Genomic DNA, 24,787 nt, shown 5'->3' with positions numbered 1-24,787 from the left:
AACAAGTGCCAGTAAGATTTCACGATTTGTAATTTACTGTAGTCCACTGAGTGAGATCTGCAGGAATGGCATACATCGTTGAAGTTGTTTATATGAAAAAAGAAACCAAAAATAAATATCGCAACAAAGTAACCTCTTTTGGTACAGAACATCAGTTGTCAACAAAGTCAACCGAAAATCGAGTGTTCCACGATTCGTCATGTCGCTCCCCAACTTCAGCATGGGACATCAATTTACACTTACAGCAGAGCGGTATGTTCGGAGTACAGTGTTTATTTAACAGTTAAATTGGAATTTATATCACTAAAACAAAATTAAAAAGTATCACCAGATCGTTCGATAGAATGTTTCACGTTTCACTGTCGTCATTGCGTTCTGCTGTCCGGGACATTCCCTGGTCCGTTTGGCTCCTTGGACGTGGTGTGCTTGCTTACCCGAGTCCCCGTTAACGAACATGATGTCGACTTTTGTTTTCGATTTCCCTACGTCCGTTTTGGGATTGAACAGACGGAAAGTTTGGTTGCAGGACAGTTACGTATCCGTTGACGTTACTGTTGTAACGCAAACTTCTGCAGTGAGACTTTTTCCGCCATTAGCATCGAGCAATTCCATGTGTTTAGCAAGCAGCTCTTTTCCAGATGCGATAAAAGGGGAGGCCAAAAGCAAAGTCTTCGTGACGACTATTCACAAACCGCTATCCTACTCACTCTCTTCGGTCATTCTGTGTGCAACACAGCACGACGCGCGCGTTCTACTTTAATGCATAAAATTTCATAATTTAACTACACAATCATACGTACGGTACGTGTCCGTTCTTACGGACGAAAAATAAACTACATGCCAATGCATGCGTCCCGGTCCTGGCTGTTTCACACTGTCTATGAGTGGTACGCTTTACATGTTTCTTCTTTTTTGCTTAAACTTGTATGTTACACACGGTACTGGTACTGTTATTTCGTCTCTTTTTAATTATTTTTGCCTTTGACTTGATGTGCATTAAAATAGCTTCCTATTCCTCATCGGTTCAGACATTCCTCCACAGACCACAGGACGATATTGTCTGCTTCAAAGATGAGTTGTCCATGGGACTATGCATACTGCGTACCCTAGTAATCCGTGTCGGAAGAATCTACCAGCATTTCTCCCGTTTTACTGCTGCTGTATGCCGCATTTCTTCGTCTGTGTCCTCCGGACGCCCAGAAGCGATGTGCCGGCATCCCACCAGTCGTGTATTTTTTGCAGCAAATTGTGTAATCAATTACGTTTGTAAATATCACAATTCAGTTATTATTCATTTCGTCTATTTGTTTATATTGGTTTGTATCTCTGGGTATTTGTCCACTCTGAATGTATATAAAGATATACTCTTGCTACCATTTTTCTTCCTGTTATCGCTGAAACGACCGAGGAGGCTCGAAGCACATTTTAGTAAATAAAGAAATATGTATATTTTTGTATATATTTTTGTAATATACTCTTACTACTTGGCATGCCGTTTGGTTGCTCCTGACGCGCGTAAGGAATAAGCATTACGTTCTGCACTTTTTTCTTTCTTCGCAGCTCGATCGCCGTTTTGTATTCACTCGAATCCTACATGTTTGTTGTCCCCTTTGTACACGCGTTTGTTACTCGTGTCCGATTACTCCCCAAACCGTGCGGATCGCGAAGAGGAAGCTGTGTTGTACTAAAGATAACAAATGCTGCTACTTTTTGTTTCACAATTAAATATCTCTGTCATCGGTTTATGTTTGGCTTTGGGCCACAATAGGATAACTGAATACAGGTGGAAACGACTCACCTCCCAAGTGGGGCTGATTTGTGGGACCTCCTTACGAAGATTTGAACCGAGCCAGAAGGAACAAACAGAAAGAAAACAAATACTGCAGTATCCGTATGCTTCCCACAAGGGAATGCAAATTTGTCGTGTTTCCTATCAACATTCTCTCGCTCTCTCTCTCTCTCTCTCTATCTTTCTCGTTCACATCCGATTGGGAAGCGCTAATGTTTCGTGAGCCCCTGAAACCCTTTTATCGTTGCGGGTTTGAGCTGCTGTGAAGTGCGACCGCCACGTCATCGTAGTCCACTTCCGTTTCTTCCAGCTTAGCGGCGCCGCTGCATATGCGGCACTTGCAGCACACGATGCAGGGAGCGGCCAGCAGCAGAAGGGGTGAAGCGACGAGCAGCAGAATGCCGAACCCGGCGAAGATGCCGATGACTTGTGCCCGGTGCCAGACAACGGAGGCTCGCGAATGGCCAAGCTTATTTTTACACGGCCCCTTATCGTAGTGTCGCAGCAGAAAATCGTCCTAAAAGCAAGGGGAACGGCATTAATGCAACCCATCGTGAAAGGGGTCCGTCGGCAGTTTTTTGTAGAGTTCCAACGTAGAACGCAAACTTACGTCCAGACTAGCCAAGCAGTACCAGCAGAAGACATGCTTGCAGCGTTTGCACATCATCTGTGCGCAACCCTCGTCCTTCTCGATCGGCACGGTGCACATCGGGCAGCACTTGATGAGATCATTGTCGAACGGGATGCCGAGCACGTCCGCCTGACCGTCCACCGCCAGCCGGCGCGAGTTTTCCTCACACGACATCATCGGGTGCCACTGAAAAACAAAACGGCCACGCAACGGCCAGAAACTCATAAGTGATCACTCGCATTGTTCGCAGGATTTAATTGTTACTGCCAAATCATGAACTGCTTTTCAAATTCAAAGGCATTAAAAGGTTGGACGTGTTAATGTGTCTTGGGGCTGATGCAGATGCATTTTGGAAAAAGACTCCACAACCTCTACTCGACCACACACTTACCGCTTTCTTGCAGCCGGAGCAAAAGTCCTCCCGGCAGGTGTGACAGTGTACGGCGCACGGCGAGGGCATGCTGGAGGACGACGGTGACAGGGGCACGATCCGGTCCGTGCAGGAAGACGAGGACGTTTGTTGGGTGGCGTTCGAAGTGGCCCCACTACCGCCACCGACGCGGCAAATCGTTTCGCAGCCCGCCTTCGGGCACCAGGTCCGGAACCGATCCAGTTCTACCTCTGTGGACAGGATGCAGCGAAGCGATGGAACCATGATTATTCGACTGAACGATGTGAGCATAAACTTCTATGTTTTATCATGTGTTTTCGAAAAACGTTATGGAATTCTATCGTGTTGTTGGCCATTCTGCGCTTCTTACAGAATCGTCTTCATCCCGCTGTCTGACAGAAGTCCCCAACCTGTTCCTCTTCGTTCTCGCTACGTTGTCAGCTCCTTCAATCGTTCTGCGTTGTTTACATTGGCCAGAATGTTCGCGAAACTGGATGCTGGATGCTCGAGACCCGTTGTCCCAATGGCGCAAGGGAGATGATGTAATGATTGCACATCTTTCTTACCCTCATGCGTTACGTGAGCTTTCTGTGTCTTTTCACACAAAATGTAACCCGTAACTCTGACATCAGCATTCAGCACAGCGGAATGTCTCATTAAATGGTGCACCGTTTTCATAGCCCGTAATATTCACGAAACTTTTTGGGCATTCAAATGTTAACGAATATTTTAAGGTCGTTGTTCCGATCCGATCGCAGCAACGAAATTGGAAAAATTAGATACAGGGTCGGGATTACATTTTTCAAAACGTAAATACGGTAACTAACCAATTTTGCAAGAAGCCGGCTAAAATTTGATAACCAACTAAAACCAGAACACGGACGTTTGGGTGTGTTGACCATTAAAATTTCGGACGGCTTCCGTCAGCTCCTGCCCCGATTAGCATTTAAAATTCATAATAAATATTCCACGACGACAGCGATGATGAACAGCGCTTTGAATTAATAATTTTTCGAACGGTGTCCCAGCGAGTTTTGTTGTGGAGTTCTCAAAACAGGAATCGACAATCTGCCGGGCCGGGTCTCTTTTTGAATAAGTTATCCCCATGCAGACACGCAATTTTACCAATAAGATGTTATGAACAGCTCAGTAGAAGTTAGTAGCTCCTCTTACGCTAAGTTCCACATGCGTTATGCCATTCACGAATTTGAACATTCCACTTCTGATAGTGTCGGTGCGACTCCACAAGCTAACAGGCAGTTCCGATGAAGAAGTTGCGGATTTTACAATCGCCAACCGGTTGGGCTGGTCCATTCGATGCACTAAATAAACTGATGTTTTAAGGAGCGCAATCTCAACACCCTAGCCAACACCCTTTTTAAAGGCGGCATGATGATGTAATTCTCAATCCGATCATGGCTTCGACACGATGCTCAACAAAACAATGGAACAATGGTACAGAATTTAATTTTGTATTTCTACTGGCAGCACCTTTTTTGCGAAGAACGTACCATATAGAATATGGTAAAGGTCCAAAAAATCCTTTCGGGTTTTGTTGCACTTTCACAACATGGCTCCAAATGGCTGGGGGCTCCAAACCCCACACCGAACGGAAACCGGTTATTTATGGCGTTTCTGGATTTCGACAGTTGGCACCGCCACAACAGCGCGACACTTTAGCGCCACAACGGCCGACCAAAGGTAAATCCGCGCCGGTAAACCCGCCATGGAACGAGAATTCGAAAGTTATCAACAAAAAAAAACGCGTTTGTCGCGTTCAAAATATGAAAGTCATGAAAGTAACAATTGCAACCTGCAAGCCCTTTCTATTTGGATTTGCAATCAAGGTAAGTCGTACGAATTTCCATTATCAATGGAAGCAACCGAAAACGAAACCAAAAGCATTCGAAAAAAAAAAAATTATAGAACCTGAATCCGTCGCATCCTCTGCATCTCCTCTTCCATCACATTTTGTTTTGCGTTCTCCGTTTCAGCGACTTACCTCTATTCAGTCGATAGCGATGATGCTTTTCCACCAGCGAGGGCGAGGCCAGGGCGGATATTTCTGCCATCGTGATGATGCCCTGCGCGGGACACATTGCGTCCGGACAGGACACCTCGTACGCACCCTCCGAAATTTCAAACTCGATGTAGGCCGTCATACACTGCGGAGAGCGAAAGAAACGGTTGATATGATTAAACAACGAGTGCGAACAACGAGTTGGTTTCTGTTCCGAGTCATAGACATGTGGTTCCGATTAACGATCAGTTGTTTCTTGTAGAGCAATTCTTAAATATTCTGTGAACACATGAAACTGATTGATATAGCGCAAAGGCTGCTAAATTGAACGCTGTCAGGTTGACAGGCGATACAGCGGAACAAAAACAAATAGAAACCCGATGAGTGCAACCCCCTGGCGTATCACAGCGTGGAAAGTGGCAACACTTCACCTGGGCAGTTAAGTTATCATTAAACGCAGCAATACCCGTGATTACCGATGCGCCAACCACGGTTCCGCTACTTCCCTTATCCAGCGATAAGGGAAGGGCAATTAAATGCACATATTCTGTTCCGTCCCTCCTCCATTAACTCATTAATTCATTCCACTTCCAGCTGACCACCGGTTAGTGGGGTAGTACCACACGTTGAAAGAGGTCCAAAGTTCGGATCAGGTCGTGTCATAGCGTCTTTCCCGCTCTACACAATGGTTCAACAAATAGTTTCAAAAGCCCGCCACAACCACTAACTCCAAAACGGCTCCATTTGTAAATCAAGATTGGTCACCCTATTCCGGTTTTGGCTGGCAAACGTTTAATAAATGCTTTCGCTCCCCAACCATTGTTTCATAAGCATCCGTCGTCCGTGTGTTCTGCTGTTACCGCTGCTGCCTTGCTGCTCTACTCCCAGAGACCGATCGGTTGTGTGAGATAAACGTAACAAGCCGGAGCCCGACGATGCCCCAGTGTCGACACCAGTGGATCAGGAGATTACCGAAAACGATCAACACCCACTTGGCCTTCGGCGGCCGGCTGCTCCAGCGGAACTAATCGTGGGGAAGTGTGCCGATCACGAAAGAATAACGTGACGGCGTAGTAGTAAACTTCAAACAGCTGCTAAAGGTCCACTCAAAACCCCTTCATTGCCGCCCCAAAAAGGCTACCAAGTGCCAGGGAACTGGATGGTGCAACACTTTGCCATTCACTCAAGAGCGTAGTATCGTAGCGATCCGGGTTACGATCACCTCTTGAGCACACTATCAACAACACTACGGAGATCGAAGCGAAAAGAAAATCACCCAAAAACAATTACGGGGCCTTTCAAGAGCATGGTCTAAGAAAAAAAAATCCCACAGATAATCGTGGAATGGACCATCGTCTAATGATTTCAAGTGTTTCCAATTAAACACCGGACGTTGCGAGCGGCGTTTCGAGTAGCAGGTTCGGTGAGTTTCTTAAAACTAGAGCGCCCAATTGAAATCGGGATTGGCGAAAAGCAGACGCTCGCCCAAATGCAGCAGTCGCGCTCCGTGTAATGTCGTTTTGGAAACTCTTATTATTATGGTGCACTTTAAACACCCCAGAGCTTCCGAGAGATTGCTGTTTAACGATTTCCGTACCGTCGTCATAGAATCCTTTAGCGAGTCGGATGCCTAGTACTTGGCACCGTGGGCTCCGACGCATTTAGCGACTGCTGCTCTTAATGCTAGACCACTTAGGGAAATTGTTTGGCTCCTCTCAAGCGAGAGCAACTTGAAGATTTGACTCCCAGAAAGCGGGCGCACCACTTGCTACGAAATGTGTTCTAATACAGGACATAGAGCTTGGGTCGGTAGCTTGGGTCTCGGAGAGGCGTAAAACACCTCGAGAGTAGCGCTTCCTCAAACACTCGGGTCTCCAACCTTGGAGGGTTGTTGGGAAAGGAAAACTTTATGGACCATTTCCAACGACGGTGGAATGAATATTCGATTAAGCGATTCGCGCGAAAACTCGCCGAAACGTGCGCACCATACTTGACCGCCGATTCACGGTCCTTACCGGGAAGCAAAACAATGGAGACCCACCCATAATGGGAAACCAAAACTGTACACGCATATTGACTCATGCGGGGTGCCGATCACGTAAATGGAAGAATTTATGGGCCGGGCCGGGTTCAGAAAAGTTCGTTGAGATCGTGCCGAACTGACTCAGAGTCCTGGTTGGACGTGGGCAATTGACTATAGGATTCCAAGAGTTCAATTCATCGTTCTGAAGGAAAGTTCCTGAAGCCGCACCATCGCACCATCTTCGCACAGTGCACGGGACTCTTGAGCAGTTTTCAATCGATTCACGTGCCATGTAGCCGTCGACCACTATTAATCTTGGATGGAGCTTTGAAAACTTTGCTGAACGCTTCGATTCGAAACGGAAAGGAAAAAAGTGCTTCATTCATGCTGTTCGTCTCCAACATCCAGACCAACATCCGCACCAAACAGTCACACGTTGCATTGCTGGATACCGTTCATGGTATTCAGGGTCTTCCACGCTTGACCCGTGCATGTCCATGGTCAGCTTGGCGATTGCAAGCACACCCAAAGGCATGTCCTAGAAGCATCATGAAAATTTCTGAACGTCCGGGTCATTCCGTTCGTCCGGCCTTCGAAAGTATTCGTTAAATGTTCACCTCGGTGAAAGGATACCTTAATAAATAAGCAAAACAATAAATAACAAACGTCCTACTTTGTGAAGTCTGTGGAATTTGATGAAAGTACTTTTAATTTAGTCGTTTTGAATTGAAATAAAATGCATAGCAAAAATCCAGCAACTACCGGCAGGCAGTCGGTGGCCATTGGATTTCAGGTTATGATGGCAAAAATGGCCGCCAAACGTGTGTTTCCCCAATGTGAGGTCTACTCACTTTGCACAGCCCACTACTCTACTCACTCTACGACGCTACGGTACATCATTAGTGAGCTCGCGGTCATACTTCTTCGGTCGAGGAACCGCTTCAAGAACCATACTGTGCACTACACTCCGTGAAAGTGCGTGATGAGCGGGGAATGGCTCCGCATAATGGCCACATGTCCCGGCGAACGAACAGCTCGAGAACGAAAGGCACGAAGAGATTGGACGGAGCAGCTTGAAGATGGATGTGACGACGAGAATGTCTTTTCGCGCGGATCTAAGCAACCCGAGATGCAACCACACGCCTATCTGACTGCACTCGAGGTGAGTGAAGTACATTATTGTTCTAGCATTCTACATCATATAATGAAAATTTTAATAAGACATTCTTGTAAAAATTGTGTTAAATTTAATTTTTAACACGCAACATGGGCATCCAGCGGTTTAGGCCCAGCTCAAATATCATGGCGGTGAGTCCGGGTAAATTGTACTCGCTTTTACACATTTCCTATAGTTGAAAATAACGTTCATAAATAATTTAACTCGTTTCCGTCCTTTTGTTTTTAATTGAATGAACTCAATTAGAGCAAACAATTTTGCCTTTAACATTAAACTAAAACTATCAGCATCATATAAATAATCACATGTTAGTACTGTGGAAGTGGAGCCTGGAAGGAATCGTGCCGTCAAATCAGAATTCTCCGCGATAATGGTCAAATAAAGCGTATCGTTGTATTTTAGCTGACAATCATCAAAAGCGAACCTGGGTTCAGGGGCTTCAAAACCGCGAGTGACATAAGCCCAAACACGATAGGTGATCGATTTGGGGCTCGAAATCTATCCGTGTTTCTGGTCACTAGCCGTTCGTAGCAGCTGCCAAATGATGCCCTACGCTCCCCGACGGGGCCATGTTTTGAAGCGTAGTTTCTAGGTCAGTGACGGGCTATTTTTATCCTACTTTTATGTGAAACGTGATAGGTCCCCTCAGGTTCACCTTGCCTGGTGAAGCAGAAAAAAAGTACTGCACGTGGGTCACTTTCAAGGAATGCCGTGGAAACATGAAGTGAACTCGAGAATAAAGGGGCAAGAACGTTAATTCAAGCTGGTACACCGCCGGCTTCTAAACGAGACTAATGAATAAGCGGAAGCTGGAGATGGAAAAAACATAAAAAATTGTCATCAGTGAGCCTTGCCTTGACGTTTCTTTGAGTCGCATTAACTGGTATTTTAAACAATTGTTGCTCTATACTTATGTTGCACTACTCTAGGCACCGATGAAAGGCCCTCTGACATCTTAAACGCATCCCACATCAGGACTTACTTACGGAACAAGGATACGACCTCCGAGCCTACGAGCCTAACAACATATTTCACTGCAGAACACATATTTTCAATTGCCATGTAAACAAACAACTATTGTGTTTTATGTTCAAAACATTTGAAAGTAAAACACAGTTTGACAGACTTCCGCAGTTCGATTGGAGTTTGATATTACATTTTTAATTTGTTAAGTTGGTACCGCATTCACGGAAAACATAATGAAGAATCGTGTGGAAGAACTGGAAATCTGCAAAAGTTTCATTAAACGGTGCACCATATCCAGAAACTGGTTACTCCACAGTAGTGCATAACGGATGCATTCGGATACATCTTTTCGCCCGTGTGCAACGGGCCCTTAAGCCATCGGATATGTCCTCATTGAAGGTGTACGTAGCTATGCGTCTGAATCGAAAAGCTGTCGCATGTCCCGCGACTCGCGACTGCACAAACCCTGTTTGTGGCGGATACCGGTTTATCGGCCATGCACTGTCCGCGGGCGAACAACAGTTATATCTCGTGCATGGCGAAACTTCCGGAAAAGAAGGGAAGCGAAACGCACAGAGGACACCGCTAGTTCACTGACATATGGCCGAGAAAGGGGAGGCCTTGGTAAAGGCGACAGAGGCGATCGTCGGTCCGCTCGGCATCTAACGGATCGAGGCGATCCTCTCAGAAGCCTTGTGAAATTCACAAATGATTTGACGTTTCATTTGAGTTCCGCACAAGCAGGAAAATCGTGTCCAATTCTGAAAATCTGGCATACGATGAATTGTACGATTTATGGAGAATATTTCTGGAATGTCATGTGGGATCCCTCCTTTTCTAACTCGGCTACGGTTATTCCGCAAACAAACAGCAAAAAAAACTTCTGGGTCATCGTTAAGATATTGTCGGCACAAGGTTTAACCCCGTTTTTGAGATTTCCCACCGTTTCGCAGTGTTCTTTGGAGGAGTTTAAGAGAATGCTGGGAATTTCCGGCACGGTGGGATAGTTGGACTGACATTTTGGGGTCGGTGCGCTGGGACTTACCTCGGTGCAGAACGAACACGCACACTGCGCTATTCGGGTGAGGTTCTCGGCGCTAAACTCGCCAAGGCACAACTTGCAGGTGAACTTAACGGTTGGCGTAAGCGCGGCTGCTGCAGGTGTAGGACTGCCCAGAGATGGAACCGGGACGAGCAACGTCGTCCCGGCGGGAGGACTAGCGACAAACATGATCGTTTTCGACGAAACGCTGGCGGCACCCGGACTGCCAGAGCCGTTCGGTGACGACGAAGACGACGACGACGTCGATGATGGCGAACAGGGCGACGAGGCTTCCGAGGACGAGCTGGACGAAGAGGACGAGCTGTGGCTGGTCATTAGCCGCAGCAGGTTGCCCACGTGCTTTCGCTTCGACCCGCTGCCCGGTCCGTCCAGTTTTTTACGCACCCGCGACCCATCGGGATGTGCTGGATGTGAGGAGTTGAAGTTGGCATCGCTGGCAGCAGTAGCCGGTGCCACAACCGGAACGAACGCTCCGTTCGACGCGTTCAGCGAGTACCGCGAACCGGCCGCGGCCAGCGAGAGAAGACTAGAGCAACGGGAACAGGTTGCGACCGACGCACAGTTTCGCAACCGGTTCAGCGGCCGGATGGGCTCGAGGGTTTGCGAGGCTGAGCTGGTCAGTGCCAGTACCGTTTCGCACTTGCGGAGGCCTCCGCTGGCGGCCTGCTGGTTTCCGGGCACCCCGCCGGACCCGCAGTGACCGGCCGCCTGGCTGTCCAGCAGCAGCAGGGGCGTTGTTTTGGGCGACGCGAGGCTACTGCAGCTGACGTCCCGCTTCAGCAGCGGCACCACCGACCACAGTTTCTGGTGAACCGACGACAGCGAGGTGGTCGAGATGTTCAACCGGCTGCGCTCGAACTCGGCCAGGTTGTGCTCGGACGGGCTCTTGCTGATCTTGATCTCCGGCGAAGGTAGTAGCGGCGGAAACGGAGCAGCGGCGGGGACACTCGGAGGGGTCTCCTTTGATGGGCGGCGGCCGACGAGATTTTTCAGAAATGCTTCGAAGCGCCGCTTGCGAGGAACCGGGGCGCCCAGCGACCCGGCATGAGGACTGCTTTCGGTTGTGTGGCCTACCCCGATGGCCCCTCCACCGCCGCCACCACCATCACTGACGGCCGGGGCCGTCCTTGCGGAGGGCAGGGCCACCGAGGATGATTGCATCCAGCTCGACGGACGGCCCCGCCGGCCCTGGCCGGACCCGAGCGACGTGGGACGCGCGGCCTTCGACGGCACGATTTGAGGCGAGTGCTGCTCCAGCAGGGACACCGACTCATGTGTCCCATTGACCAGGTGGTTCCTTAGTCCAGCCAGGTTGTGAATGATCGAGGCAAAGTCCTGCGAAGCAGAAACAGAACACAGTGAAAACGACATGCCGGGGAACTTGCGTCATACGCGGTTTAGGATCTTAAGAAGCCTTTAGTTGACAATAAAAAGAATAGAATGAAGATAGATATCAAATAGAAAGAGATACAAGACCAAATTCTTCTTGATTGTTCCCTGGTTGATCCGGACGCTCAATTGGGAACAAGCACGGACATAGATTTTTTTAAACATAAAATGCAGTGATAAATCTGATAATATAGTTTGAAAGTTACGTTCTTCTTCTTTCAACCGCATACAAATTTAGGAAAATTGGATGACAAATTAAAAACTTATGCGCGTTTGTGTGTCAGGAGACCTACGTCCGTGTTACAGCCGCTTGAATCGCTGGAATGTCGTCATAGAATGAGCCTTTCATGTTCAATTTCGGCTAAGGAAATAGGAAATAGTCACATGGTGACAGATCAAGCGAACACGGAAAGGGTGGTCGGAAGGAACAAAAACATCCGCCTATCGCTCGTAAGGTCGTACTCGTAAAATGCTTAACCGTAATCGTTTTAATACTTCTAAATAATATTCCCCACTGACCGGCTCACCTTCACGAACAAATTCCTTGGGGATTAAGCCCTAATTGTCTTCGTTCTGGACTTTTGTTTCATTTCGTTTCGTTTTGTTTGGTTGTTTGGTTGTTTGTTTGGTTGTTTGTTTGGTTGTTTGTTTGATTGTTTGTTTGTTGGTTTGTTTGTTTGTTTGTTTGTTTGTTTTGAACTTGGTTTATAATACGCCTAACTCGTGCCCTGCTCATACACCCTTCACCAGAAACTTGTTGTAACAAACTATAGGTATCTGTACATGTTTTACTAAATTCCAAACAAAGTATAATTTTGCCCTTTTGTTTCGTTGCTTACTTTTTTAACACATGTCATAAACCTATTGACACATAAATTCGCATAACTTTTTAATCTGTCATCCGATTTGCATGAAATTGGATGTGTTTGAAAGATAAAGAGTGTACCTTTCGAACCAACTTTACCAACTGATAGATATGGCTGCATTTTATGTTGCTAATAATAAAATCTCGTTATTTGTATCTCGATATACTTTGTAGCATCAAGTTTGTTTGTCGCTATCATCAAGGTCTACGATATGATAACGGACAGTTGCGATTCGTTGCTTCGAGTGCTTCGATACTTGATGGTGGTTAAAAGGATTGGCAGTGTACCTTTCGGCAATCTCCACCTTCGGAGTCCTCCTCCAGCGTATCGTATCGTGGTGCGTTCCAGGAATGCCGGAACTTGGTCGACGTGTCACGGCGCCGTTCCCGCTGGACGCTGGCCGCTGTATCGGCCGACGGCTCCTCCACTATCGGAGCCCTGCTACACTGTGTTCCGCCACCGATGGGCCACTGCAAGCTGCGACGCTTCAATTCACCGAGCTCCCCACCGAACGGGAGCACCCGGCGTCGCAGTACCACCTTCGGCACGGCACAGTTTTCCGCACTCGGGCCCGCGGCCACCACGCACGACGGCTTCCGGCCGGTGCTGTTGTTGAACAACACCAGCGGCGATGTGTCCTTCGTGCGGAACGTTACCGCCGTTTCACGCTCATTCCCCGCCGCCAGCAGGGGACAGTTCTCATCGACCTGATTCAGCTGGTTCACTATCACACGCTTGCGTGCGACCCGCGGACCACCGGTGTACTCCTCGTCCTCCTCTGCGTCCGACGTCGGACTATTCACCCGCACGGTGACACTGTTATCGCCGGTGGCCTCGTCACTGGCAGCGCCGTTGGACGTCCGTTCGCGCACACTAATCGCAACCCGCTTGCAGCGGACCGCCGCGCTCGGCTGGTCCACGAGTTTCGTGCAGTTCCTTCCTCCTCCGACCGTCGTGACTAGCGTCGTGGACGGCCGGCTCACACTGTTACCATCACTCGAGACGCGCTTCAGCTTAATGAGCTTGTTGACCGATGTGAACGTTTCGCACAGCGAGTTGCGGCCCCCGTTGTTGTTGTTGTTGATGTTGTGGTGCGGTTTGCTGGTCGTACCACCACCACCATTGCCAGGAGGACTGCCAACACCACCACCACACGCGGACAGTTCCTCGAGCGTGTCGCCACCGTGTGGGCGTCTCTCGGACGTCGCGCTTCGCCGGAGGCTCAGATTTTTCACCAAAAGCTCACTCAAGTCGCACGAAAGTGTCTTCAGCGATGCGGTACGGTTGGCTTCGGCCAACAGAAAGCTCTCCCTTCGCGGCCGGTTCAGGCGACCGTCGCCACCGCCGCCACTCGCACCCAGGACGGAGGCACCGCTGGTGGTCGGAGACGCATCAACACTCCGGCCAACGGTCACCGAGGGTCGCCGAGGAGCGAGCGTAGACTGCAGTAGCTGAGATGCCACCATTGCGGGCGCCGCAGTCGAAGTCATCGTTGCTGGACAGAGAGTCGCGGGAGCAGCAGTTGCGATCCTTTGGCTGCGTTGGCGTTTGTTGATCTTCGCCGTCGCCGGTTGTCGTGGTGCTGTTGAGCGGGAAGGAAGTTACGAACACTGTCGCCGCAGATTGAGCCTGAAATGGCGAAAAACGGGTGAATTAGTGGCGTGATTAGCGTCGTTTGAAGAGATACGGAGAACACGCGATATGGCGATGAGTCGATAGAATACCAGAAGGGAAGGTTTCAAAATAATGATAAGCACCACTGTGCTGTCTTACGTGTTTTGTTCGTTTTTCCAAAAAGACCCTGATACTTTGCAGTTGGAATCACGTTGTAAACTATTTACTTGACGTTGCTGACTCTCTCACTAATATTTTATATGTATGCATTCATTGAGATTCTAGCCAGCAATAACAATTACCATTGCCATTCAATATTTTACATTCTACGACATTTCGGTTACACTCACTGTTCTATATTTTAATTAATTGATTGACAAATTAAATGATTGTTGCAAGACAATTTCATGACTCGATTTATTGTTGCTCCTATGTATGTCATGTTTCAAGCAAAGCAACGGCTTAGATTACCGTATATTGACTTGATCTTAATCTGGATCTTGATCGTTATCCGTCTTAGACGGATTGTGAATTTCTAGCTTTGAAATATTAACATTTAACATTAAACTGTTTAAGGAAAAGTCTGTGGAAAATTCGAATGTTTGAAAAAGAAATTTAGTCTATTTTCAATTGTTCGCCGAAAAAGGTGATGGTAAAAGGGGGGTAAAACGGTAAAACGGTAAACGAGGGAAAAGGTAAAACCACTTGAACTTCAGTTGGTTAAATTAAATTAAACCATACGGAAGGTTCATTACGGCAACACAAAAACAACTAACATCACCAATATGATGGGAATGGTTCGGTACACTGAACTAAACTGCCATCTTGCAATTCCGGTTCGTTTTGACACCGCGTCGACTCGAGAAGATCGTTACCAAATCAGATGAAAAAGTTCAACAGGTGGTTTGAAGGACACTATCATTGAACTATTGAATGAAATGATTGAATTCATTGATTTAATGATTATGATTGATTTTATTCCCGATACCGGCGTGACAGAGGAGGGATGGCGCGGGGCTAATAACCCCGTCCGTAAAAACAAACCGTTACAGAAAGCATCAGAGATTAACATTGTCTCTGGTGCAGGATAAGACCGCTCAACGGTTGTTGTACCCGTAGAAGGAGAGTGATTTAATGAAGCCTAATGAATGAATTTAACTATTTTATCTCATAACTTAAATTTGGTTATCTCTTTCTTATACTTCGAAGCTTCATTAAGATCCCTGCATGATGATTTCGGAGTATATCAGCTGGCGAGGACTTTGATGAAGATGAAGAGGCGTCGGAGGTTGCACAATGCCATTTCTATTCCTTTCAGATATTATGTTTCAGTAGCACAGTGTAATAAGGTAAGTCATCCGTACGTTGCTAACTTACCATGGTGAATGTAAGCCTGCAAATAAGACGTTCCCAATCAATTTTATCCGACTTCTCCGTGCGAACGTTCTGAAAAGATAGGAAAACAACAGACACTTCAATTAACCGGCGCCCATATTTTGCCATGTCCTCCTTAATCCATTAACCGACATTTGTCTCTAACAATAATGTAAATTTCCTGATGTCTTTATGATGTAAATTTCCATGCCGTGTCAACAAACACCGGCTGTGGGGCAACAGTACTACGTAAGGAAATTACCAGCCCCGCGGTGATGTTCTAACGACGGTTCATCCCGAAATAACAGTAAACAAGCCGACGAAACGAAATAACATTCATCTACAGACTTCTCTTTTTGTTACCGTGTTACCACAACCTTTTAGGGACCGTTTTAAGGGCCGAATGGAGTGGAGTCCACTATCATCCCATCGTGGTGGTCTCACACGGTCCACACATGGACGGTTTGCACGGCGGTTTCAATGCGGAACTAATAGGCAGTGAGGCACCTACAGTACTGTCCAATACATCCGGCTATCCTACACAGGTCGAGAGGTTCCCGCGCCAAGGGCAAAACGACGCCCCCGAGAACGGCGACTCGCTACCAGCTTGACGACGTAGAGAACTCGATAAGAAACCAGCGCAAACTAGCCATTGGCTACGAATGTTACGAGCCACTGGTTACGATGGGGATTACTGAATCCTTAAACAAATCCGTTTTGTAGCCAAAACGGCCAAATAACTGGTGGGGTAAAAAAAACCAAACAAATGACCAATTGGGACCGCGAGCTTGAGAAATGGAACCGAGCGGGAGGCCCTATTTTTAGGCCGATTGTCTCTCGGCCCGAGCCAGCAGCGGATGTCCTCAACCTTGCGCTCGGTTAGGCGGTGCTCGTTAGGAAGCGCGGCGTTCAATATCACGGCCGAGGTCAGTTCGTAATTTATCTTTGCCAAGGCGACGACGACGACGACGACGACAACCGCCACTGTATCTCGGGGGGAAGTTGAGCCGCTGGTGTGTTAGGGCCACCTCACGTTTGTCGCTGATGTCGCAATGGATTTGCACTCCACCGGGGGCTTAATTAGACTGGCTGCGCGTAAAGCCATTCCGGGCGATGGAATGGATGACAAATGGCAGTGGGAGGCCACCGAGCGCGTTGATATGATCCTACATCTTTACCCTCTAAGCTGTTGCTTTTGAAAAACTTTTGATTAACTCTAGTGATACTTCATGCCTGTAACTTTTTCCCACCAGGTGGCGCCTGTATCTTACTTTCTCCTGGAGTGCATCTAATCTCCGGCACCACTCAGATGGAGCCAGATCAACCGGGCTGTGTGCAGTTGCAGCGTCTTATTGCATCTGACTCTCTCATCGACGTGACGTGCCGATCAAGGACCGATCAATGTCGGGCAACAGCAGATTAGTGATTAATGCGACGATTATTGTACCGGATGGATTCGCAAGAAGTTCCACGATGGCATTCTGAACCCGGAAGCCGTCGACTATCGATCGCCATTGAAGCGCTATTTGATTTGGGTTTATTTCCTGTTTCCGCCATCGTCCAACGTCGGCTCCCGGGCCCGCTGTTTTCAGAGTGGAAAGCAAAGCCAAACACCATTCCGCGCCACGTCGCCGCACCGATATGGGTGCAAATATTGACCGGCTCGCGCTGAAGGTCCACCGGGAGGCTCGGCAAACTTCCGAGGGGCGCCACGTGTCTGCCGCGGGACTACCCAAGGTCGGCGATGGAGTGCGCACGGTGCACTGTCCTTGATGCACCGGCGGTGCATCATCGAGTGGGGACGCTTATAGGCTTATACTCTCCTGGGTGAGATCAGTACAAAATGTGTGCTTTAGGGCCATCGCGACATCCTGCGATGCAACGAGTGGCTGACGTCGGCGAAAGTACCACAGCAACATGGCGCGGCTACCGGGGGCTGTGTCTAAAACGCGATAAGCTGCTGGCGATGCGAGAGCCACTGACGTCAAACGTCACCTTGCAACTAAACCGGGAGATACGGACCGCTCTCCGGAGTGCACCGGTCTCTGGGAAGGTCCCTTCCGTGACGTAATGTGTCATCCTCCGCCATGCACTTGCAGGCGGTTCTAGCGAGTGATTGAATAATTCCCGAACCCGAAGGTTGGCGCTAAGGGCTAAGGGACACAATATAATCGGCAAACAATAACTCCCGGGGTGCACAATCCAAATTGTTGTAAATGTGTCCAATTACAGCCACCAATCAGGTGACACATTCTTGTGCTTGTGGCCTTCGCTGAAACGAAGGCTTTGTGCTCGACATGATCACGGGACGCCTTTCTAGGCGGCTTTTCTGAGTGGCATCATTTTGTTGTTGCGTGCGGCCGCCGTTCTGCCGATTGTGTCCGCAACCGTGAGCGGAACGTGAAACACGCAAAGCATCGCTTAAACATGCGGAGACGCCGATCAAACTTTATGGCGCTCCACGGGATGTTTCATGAAGAATCTACATTAACAACGATCTCTATACGAACTTGAGGGTTGTTCGTTGTACTCTGTTGTAGCACCTCTTCGGTCTTTGGTGTATTTCCGAAAAAAAAGCTGCTAAAGAACTTCAACTCTCTCTCTCTTTCTCTCTGTCGCTGTGTTGTCCGCATTCCGTGTTTCGCTTTGAGTGATGTCACCGTCAACCATCTCCAACCCGTAACGGGGGGAGCCGACATCGTGACTTCGCGCTGAGTCGGAAATCACGACGACGATGCACTCTCAACAACGGCGGCGACACATTAAAAGCCCTGCTTAATGACGGGGAAATAGATACACGCCCGAGAGGAGGAGGATTGGACCCTAAAGGGGGGTGCAGCAGATAATTGCGGGGTCAGTGTGCGGGAACGCGGACTTTATTGGCGGGCGAGTGGCGTGTCGTCCATTTGTCCAGCTTCCTGATAAGCGCGTGCCCCGTCGGTGGTGGTTTGCGTATCACTTAAGCGATTGCACTTAATGCACTTTCGAAACGTCTCTCGCTGTCCCCAAAAATATGCGAAACAAATTGCGAATGGAGTTTACCGAGAGAGCGGATTAGAGTGGTGGCGTTTAAAAGTTAAGGGGATTTTGAGTTGACGTTGAGTTGATGGTACCTAAACATCACAACAATTGGCAGAAAGCACCAAATGTGCCCCGAACAGCAATCTTCTATCGGTTAAAAGCCATAGAAAAGATCGCGATACTCGAAAAATGACAGCCACACAAATTGAGAGAAAGACAAATGGGAGCATCGCAAAGTTACTTGTGAAATGCTTCTTCAACGGTCCCAGAAGAAAACCGATTTTGTATCGGATTGTCACTGGTGACGACAAATTGATTTATTTCGAGAACCCCGCAGCGCAAAAAGTTATGTTTTGCACCTCTCTTCGGCCAAAAGGCGATTTTCTGCGTGTCTTGGGACCAGGAGGGTATGGTGAACTATGAGCTACTAAAAGTGGATCAAACGGTGATTGCAGATCGCTACCGACAATAAAAGACTGATGAAAACAGACCGAAACAGGCCCAAATACACGGTGAAGTGATGTTACAGAATAAAAACGTAACGGCACCGCAAAGGCCTTGAAAGATGTAATAAAAACACTTAACATGTTCAGGCAGAAATGTCGTCAAATGGATCGACAAGTGGCTTCGAACGAAGCAAAAAACAGTTGGCATAGAATCAAATTTACTTCACTTTACTTCGTACAGTCGAATCGACTCGAGTTCTCACTCTCGATTATCGCACTCGATGGTCGGGATCACGGTTTTCATTTAGAGAAGCTCCGAGTGCTAAATGTGCCAAAATGTGATAAATAGCTTAAATGAATGTCTTAATGTCAAGCTCTTTGAGTACGAACTGTCATTCTGGTGGATCTTTGTAAACATTGCACACACAAATACACATACACAGATAGCAGTTCAGATGTGCTTGCGATTCTTGTTATAATATTTTTGAAATTTTTAGACGATTTCCGCGTTTCTGATGATTTCTACGTTTCCGATAGCGATAGTAAGAGAGAAGGAACTGAAAATACAAAGATTAATCGCAATATATTGCTAAATATTGCTCTTCCCGTAGCAAAAAGTTGACGGAAGCCGGTTTGTCAAATTCGAGTAACCGATTGAAAACCATAATGCGGTGAGAACTCGATTGATCGAGAAAAAAGTCCATCCAGTTGAAAGTTCTCGATATGGAAACTTGATCGACTGCCGCGATAGCAAAATGAACTCAAATGACCATTTTGAGCGAACTTCGTGATCGACTTCGAGCATCATAATAGGGTCCATTGTCGTTCGACTGAAAATCGATGAAAATTTTCGCCAATAATTAAACATTAGTTTATCACTGTATTAATGAAAGGTTTATTTAGGAATGAAATGAGCCAGGACCAGGAACACCGCTCGGAAGTGGACGGTTGCGTCATCCCGAGCATGAACCGTTCAATTTATGTTTGTATTTTCCGTGAGTCATCCCAAGAACGTGCTCTCATTTTAAGCGCTCAGAACCACGACGGCACTGAAGATGACGGTGACGATTCCCAAGAATCGTCGATTTCACTGTGTGGGGCGCGCGCGTAATGGATCTACAGGGAAACTGCGCATCTGCGCAACGCGAACCACTTTTACGACACGCGCAAGGTACAAACAAGTAGCGGGCCACATCATCCAGGTGTCGGCCGGGCTGTCACTGGTCAACTACCTTCACCTGATGTGTCACAAAGAACACACACGATGCCTTGCGCAGATGGGCGATGGCGACAAAAACTGCGGCTGCGGGTGGCGCCTCTGCGCCTACCCGCTAATGGCGCTGTTGGCCGACTTAACACTGTGTGCTGATGAAATATGACGCTCCTTCCTGCCTTTTTGCTTAATTTGGTCGAAAAATCCGTGTCAAATCCGTTGACAATAAAAACCCACTCGTCTCTCGTAAACAATTCCGATCGTAAACAGTAACCGACGCTGAAAAGCACTGTAAACACGCTTTTCTCGAAGGCAGAATGAATGCATTGAGCGGCCACGGTCTTATGGTTTCTTTTTCCCGTCCTCGCCTCGAAGGTACCATTTTTCATAGCCGAGGACGCAGCTCCACCTTCTGACAAAATCGATGAGGCACGGTCATTACAAGCACACAGCTGAGAGTTTGTGGCACAAATTGCACAGCCTGTGTCAGTGTTTCCGTCCCAAGTTGACTTCTGTCGCTTGAGAGCATTTTGTTCGTTCCACGGAAACCGCGAAAATGCGAATGAAAAGTGTTCGATATCAGTATTACACGTTCAATTGCAATTTCGCACACCCCAGCACTGGGTACTGGGTAGGACACGAAAGAAATCGTGAGGAAATGCGGCAGAAAATGGGTCCGCAAATTGATTAGACAGCGTCACTGGTACGTCGCAACTTCGACGGCTCAGTTCGTAAATTTTTCGCCCCGTTTTCAGTGGCAGATCAAACTGAAATCACCCATCGACTCATGATTGACGGCGATACTTCATTTGGTTTGGCGAAAAGGAAACCTGACCTGACGGGGCTTGACTTTGTCCGCACGCCACCAAGGTTGAAGGCAGAAGTTCGCATCCTGCAGAGATTGTTGAGATCGAGAGGCATAATTCGGTGTGACAAAAATTAAGTTTGACATTTACTCGCCTTTCACGTCCTTAGGGATTACGGGACACGAAAATACGGGTTCCGTTCATTGTCACATCGTCAACGTCTATCGATCCACTTATCACCGGCAAACGGGACGAGTCTAAAATAATTGGAGCTCTTGAGCGACAACCTGGCGAGGGTAAGACTTTTTGGCTTTGCATTCACAGTTCGCCAGTAATTCTATCCTAACGGCAGGAACCCAAACGCAGTCACACTTGTTTCGGGTTCAAACGCTTAGCGCGGTCACAAAATTTGGCCACCAAATGCGAGCCTCTCTTCAGACGAACTGCTACGGTTCGGGAACCTGTTTTTTTAGGCCAAAAGAAACACTGAAACATTTGCAACATAATCCCCTTCCATATGGTAAACAAGCGTCAACAGTCAAGGACCAACCCTACTCACCCTGGTCCGCTATCAAACTCGGACCCGGAACTGAATTTTTGCGCCATTAAAAATCGTACTGTGAACCAAGTGGGCTCCCCAGCAGCCAAAGGGGGATGTTTGGGCTTCGTGAGTTGTCGTGTTACCGACAAAACAACATATTCACAGTTGCTTAATTGCCAACAAGTGGCGCAGCATCCTATCCGAACTTCCCCAACAACGCTCTAAAAGACGAATCTCAGAAGCGCAGTCCACCGGTGGCCTTTGGCAGTTTGTGTTAACATGGGACGCATACGGTCGTAAGGCAAACGCGCAAAATTGGCCTCTTTTCCGTTCCTTTTCCGCTTCGTGACCCAGTTATTACGCCGCTGACTTAAGGTTACCCCAGCCGACCGGGTTCGCAGCACCGTGGTCCCGTAAATCCGAGGGCGCAGCAGAGTTGCAATGGATGACGTTGCCGATGCCTTTCGAATGAGATTCCATTGAAAGGAGCCCAAATCGAGGGGCATTCGGAGAGTCTTCCCTGGCTAAGCGGGAGACGACGTTCGGCGGAATATAACCCACTCGGTGGTGGTGCCTGGTAATTGTTATTCGTACCGTAAGTGTTTCCAATCAAGGCGACTCCACTTTGTACGCTGCTCCCCGGTCGCCACTCCCTGAGGCAACTCTTTTCGAGCGCCGTGTCTTGAAGACTGTCTTGTTACCTTGGCAGACGCTGAATTGAAGCGTACTTTTTGCGGACACCAAACACATCCAGTGGCCGCCCGGTTTGTGCGAGAAACGATAAGCGAATCCATGCTCGAACGGATACACGGATTGTGGATGTATCCGCGGATGGCAACCAACCTGATACCGTTTCCGGTAAGAGATGTTTGAAACGTGGTGTGCTCCGGAAATTAGATTCTTGTGCCCGAGATTTCCTTACTTCGTTTTGGGCGGTTTGGCACCGTGGCTTAATCTGTTGCCTGTCATCTTCTAACTGATGGAGAACATGATACGGCTACTGTTTCTTATCAATGTAGATGATATCCGTATTTCAACCACCGAAAAAGCCATGAAACGCCTAACGATAATTCGAATTGGAGGCAAAACATTACATACTAGGTTGTTTACTAAGTTTTGCGGGTCGATACCAGAGGGTGCTGCTACGAGCCTAATTTTGTTTTGTTATATTGGTACACTCTTCAAATGAACTTATGTGAAGTTTCATTACAATCGGTCATTTTTTTTTTTCATAAGCCATTTAGTATCGACATGTCACAGTATTTTTTTACAATGGAAAAAATCAACTATTGTGCAATGATAAGGCTTTTATTTTTGCAAGGTTTAAAAGGAAAGAAAAATTATGAACGAATGATGAATGATGACTCTTCGCCTTCAGTTAGGGGGTTAAACGGGGGGTTTCTGAGTTTAAACGTGGTCGTACTAGCCTTCAAGACGATCCCTGTCCAAAACGTCAACAAACAGACACAACACCTGAAATCGTAGAAAAAATACAGGATATCGTATTCGAAAATCGTGGAATCACTTAAAGAGATTTAGTATAAGGCCTAGCCAGTATAACCAATATTTTGACTGAAGTTATGGGTTCCTAACAGCTGTTTGCAAAATGGGTGCCGCATTCGCTAAAAATGGAACAATGCTATGCAGGTCAGAAGAGCATTTTGAAAACGGCAAAAATCTGTGAATTAAAGTTCGAATTGTTGAAGTATCCACCGTATTCAAAAGATTTAACAATGTAGCTGGCATCAGTTGCCCGATCTACCACGTTCGATCGACAGCGGTCTGTAGACAAAGCACATAGCCCTTAACCCTTTTTATAGACTTGTGAGGTATCGAGAGGGTGCTTCTCATGGAGTACGCCAGGAACTCATAAAGGTATAAATATAAACCAAAAATAATGAATAAAACCACAATCACAAAATAGATACCCAACATTAAACCTGTGTGTCATTAGTTCATGGCCGGCGACATAGCCGGGGCAGGTAAAAACCATAAACAAGAAAGAACAATACATCACAACAAGACCCAAGAAAATCATACGTGAAAAGTGTTTTTTATCAAACGATGATGTCCTAACAGCTGCGGAAACGTATTTTGAAGCCCTTCCAGTTTCTCACTTCAGGGATGGAATTTATAAATTGGAGTCTCCTTAGAACAAGTGTATTGTAGTTCAGGAAGGCCATACTAAATAATAAAATGTATTTCAAACCATAAAAATGTGTCCTTCTTATCGACCCACTAAACTTAGTAAACGAACTAGTACACGATAATTTTTTTGTCGTCCCTGAGCACTATTTGCTGTATACCACACTCCAAGTTGATGCCGGTGTTGCCGAGCACTCGCACTTGCTTGCAGCAGCTTATGATAAGTGAATGTTTGTTGAAAGAATTTATGGCGAGTAGAAAGGCTACCCTTGGTGCTATCAGTCCGTCAAACAATCCGTCTCTCTTATCAAGCAGCTCTACAACAAACACATAACCCAGCTGTTGAATGTAAGAGAATAAAACGTTTAAAAGCCAAACCCACGCACCCACGTACGGAACACGGCTGTAAATGCGTGTCTCGTACGAAAAGTAGTGCCGCTTTAGCACCGTTTATGCATGCAACAGCATAACCTTAACGAAAAAAAATGTGCATTGTACGTCGCTTGGGCGCGTTATGTAAACCCGGCCGCCGGACTCCGTAACCAAGCCCAAGCCAAGTGCAGTTCACAGCCGTAAAAGTTGCACGAGCATCACCGAAGACTACAATGGACTCCTACAGTGGCCGAACCACTGGAACCACCTGCACCACAATGCAGCGCTCGCCGATCCGCGGTAAGGTTCTTTTTTCCCTGTCAAGCACTTCTTCAACCACTTCCCATCCGGTTCGCGGTGCATACGCGGCTTATTTAATTTAAAATATGGAAATGACCACTTCGGGCTGTCCGCAAAACAGCCCATCGAAACCTGGTTATGGCGGCGACGAGGCATTTTTTTTTTTGCGTGGCTTGGAAATTGCAACCATCCCCGTTTCGTCGGATCGATTTTGCATTTTTGCCGTGAGCATAAAATGTCTTAAACGATTATGCGTTCCCTTTCGCACTTGTCGGCGTACATTGTGCTTTTAATTATCACTAAACCAAGTGCCATGGCTCCAGTTGAGTGAATTGCATTTAAACCTCCGGGAACCTATCTGACGGGGGGTCTTACGTTTGGCTAGGTAATGAGCGGTGACATAATAAATAACGATAATCGCCCGGCGAGGCAAGAATGGTCAGAAGCTAAAGTGGTTTGTATTCCAATCACCAGTCTCCTTTAGCGGGGGATGTGGAACTAATCAACAAAACCTAAAAACTTATTCTCTATAGAAGAAAAATAGAGACGGGTTGCCGTCAAGTAATACACAAAGGTAAAAAAAAGTTGTGCATAAATTACGGACCAAATCTTTTTTGCACTTTAAGCCCAATCTGCTCAG

General features: G+C 47.3%; 1 protein-coding gene across 1 annotated transcript in view; it reads right to left on the bottom strand.

Annotated features, from left to right (window-relative positions):
• Positions 1–253: 253 nt before the first annotated feature.
• The window catches only part of LOC131211083 (serine-rich adhesin for platelets), a 33,737-nt gene continuing 9,203 nt past the window's right edge, over positions 254–24,787 (bottom strand). Inside the window, exons 2-8 of the mRNA XM_058204470.1 lie at positions 15,307–15,375; positions 12,603–13,944; positions 10,043–11,395; positions 4,814–4,976; positions 2,812–3,041; positions 2,400–2,606; positions 254–2,306 (exon numbers count right to left, since the gene is read on the bottom strand). Of these exons, the coding sequence (XP_058060453.1) occupies positions 2,028–2,306; positions 2,400–2,606; positions 2,812–3,041; positions 4,814–4,976; positions 10,043–11,395; positions 12,603–13,805 (3,435 nt within the window). The 5' untranslated portion in view covers positions 13,806–13,944; positions 15,307–15,375 and the 3' untranslated portion in view covers positions 254–2,027. The remainder of the gene's footprint in view (positions 2,307–2,399; positions 2,607–2,811; positions 3,042–4,813; positions 4,977–10,042; positions 11,396–12,602; positions 13,945–15,306; positions 15,376–24,787) is intronic.

The sequence above is a fragment of the Anopheles bellator genome, chromosome 1, assembly GCF_943735745.2.
Source record: "Anopheles bellator chromosome 1, idAnoBellAS_SP24_06.2, whole genome shotgun sequence".
NCBI lineage: Eukaryota > Metazoa > Arthropoda > Insecta > Diptera > Culicidae > Anopheles > Anopheles bellator.
Note: the sequence above shows the minus strand (reverse complement) of the source record. Positions and strands in the feature narration are given on the sequence as shown.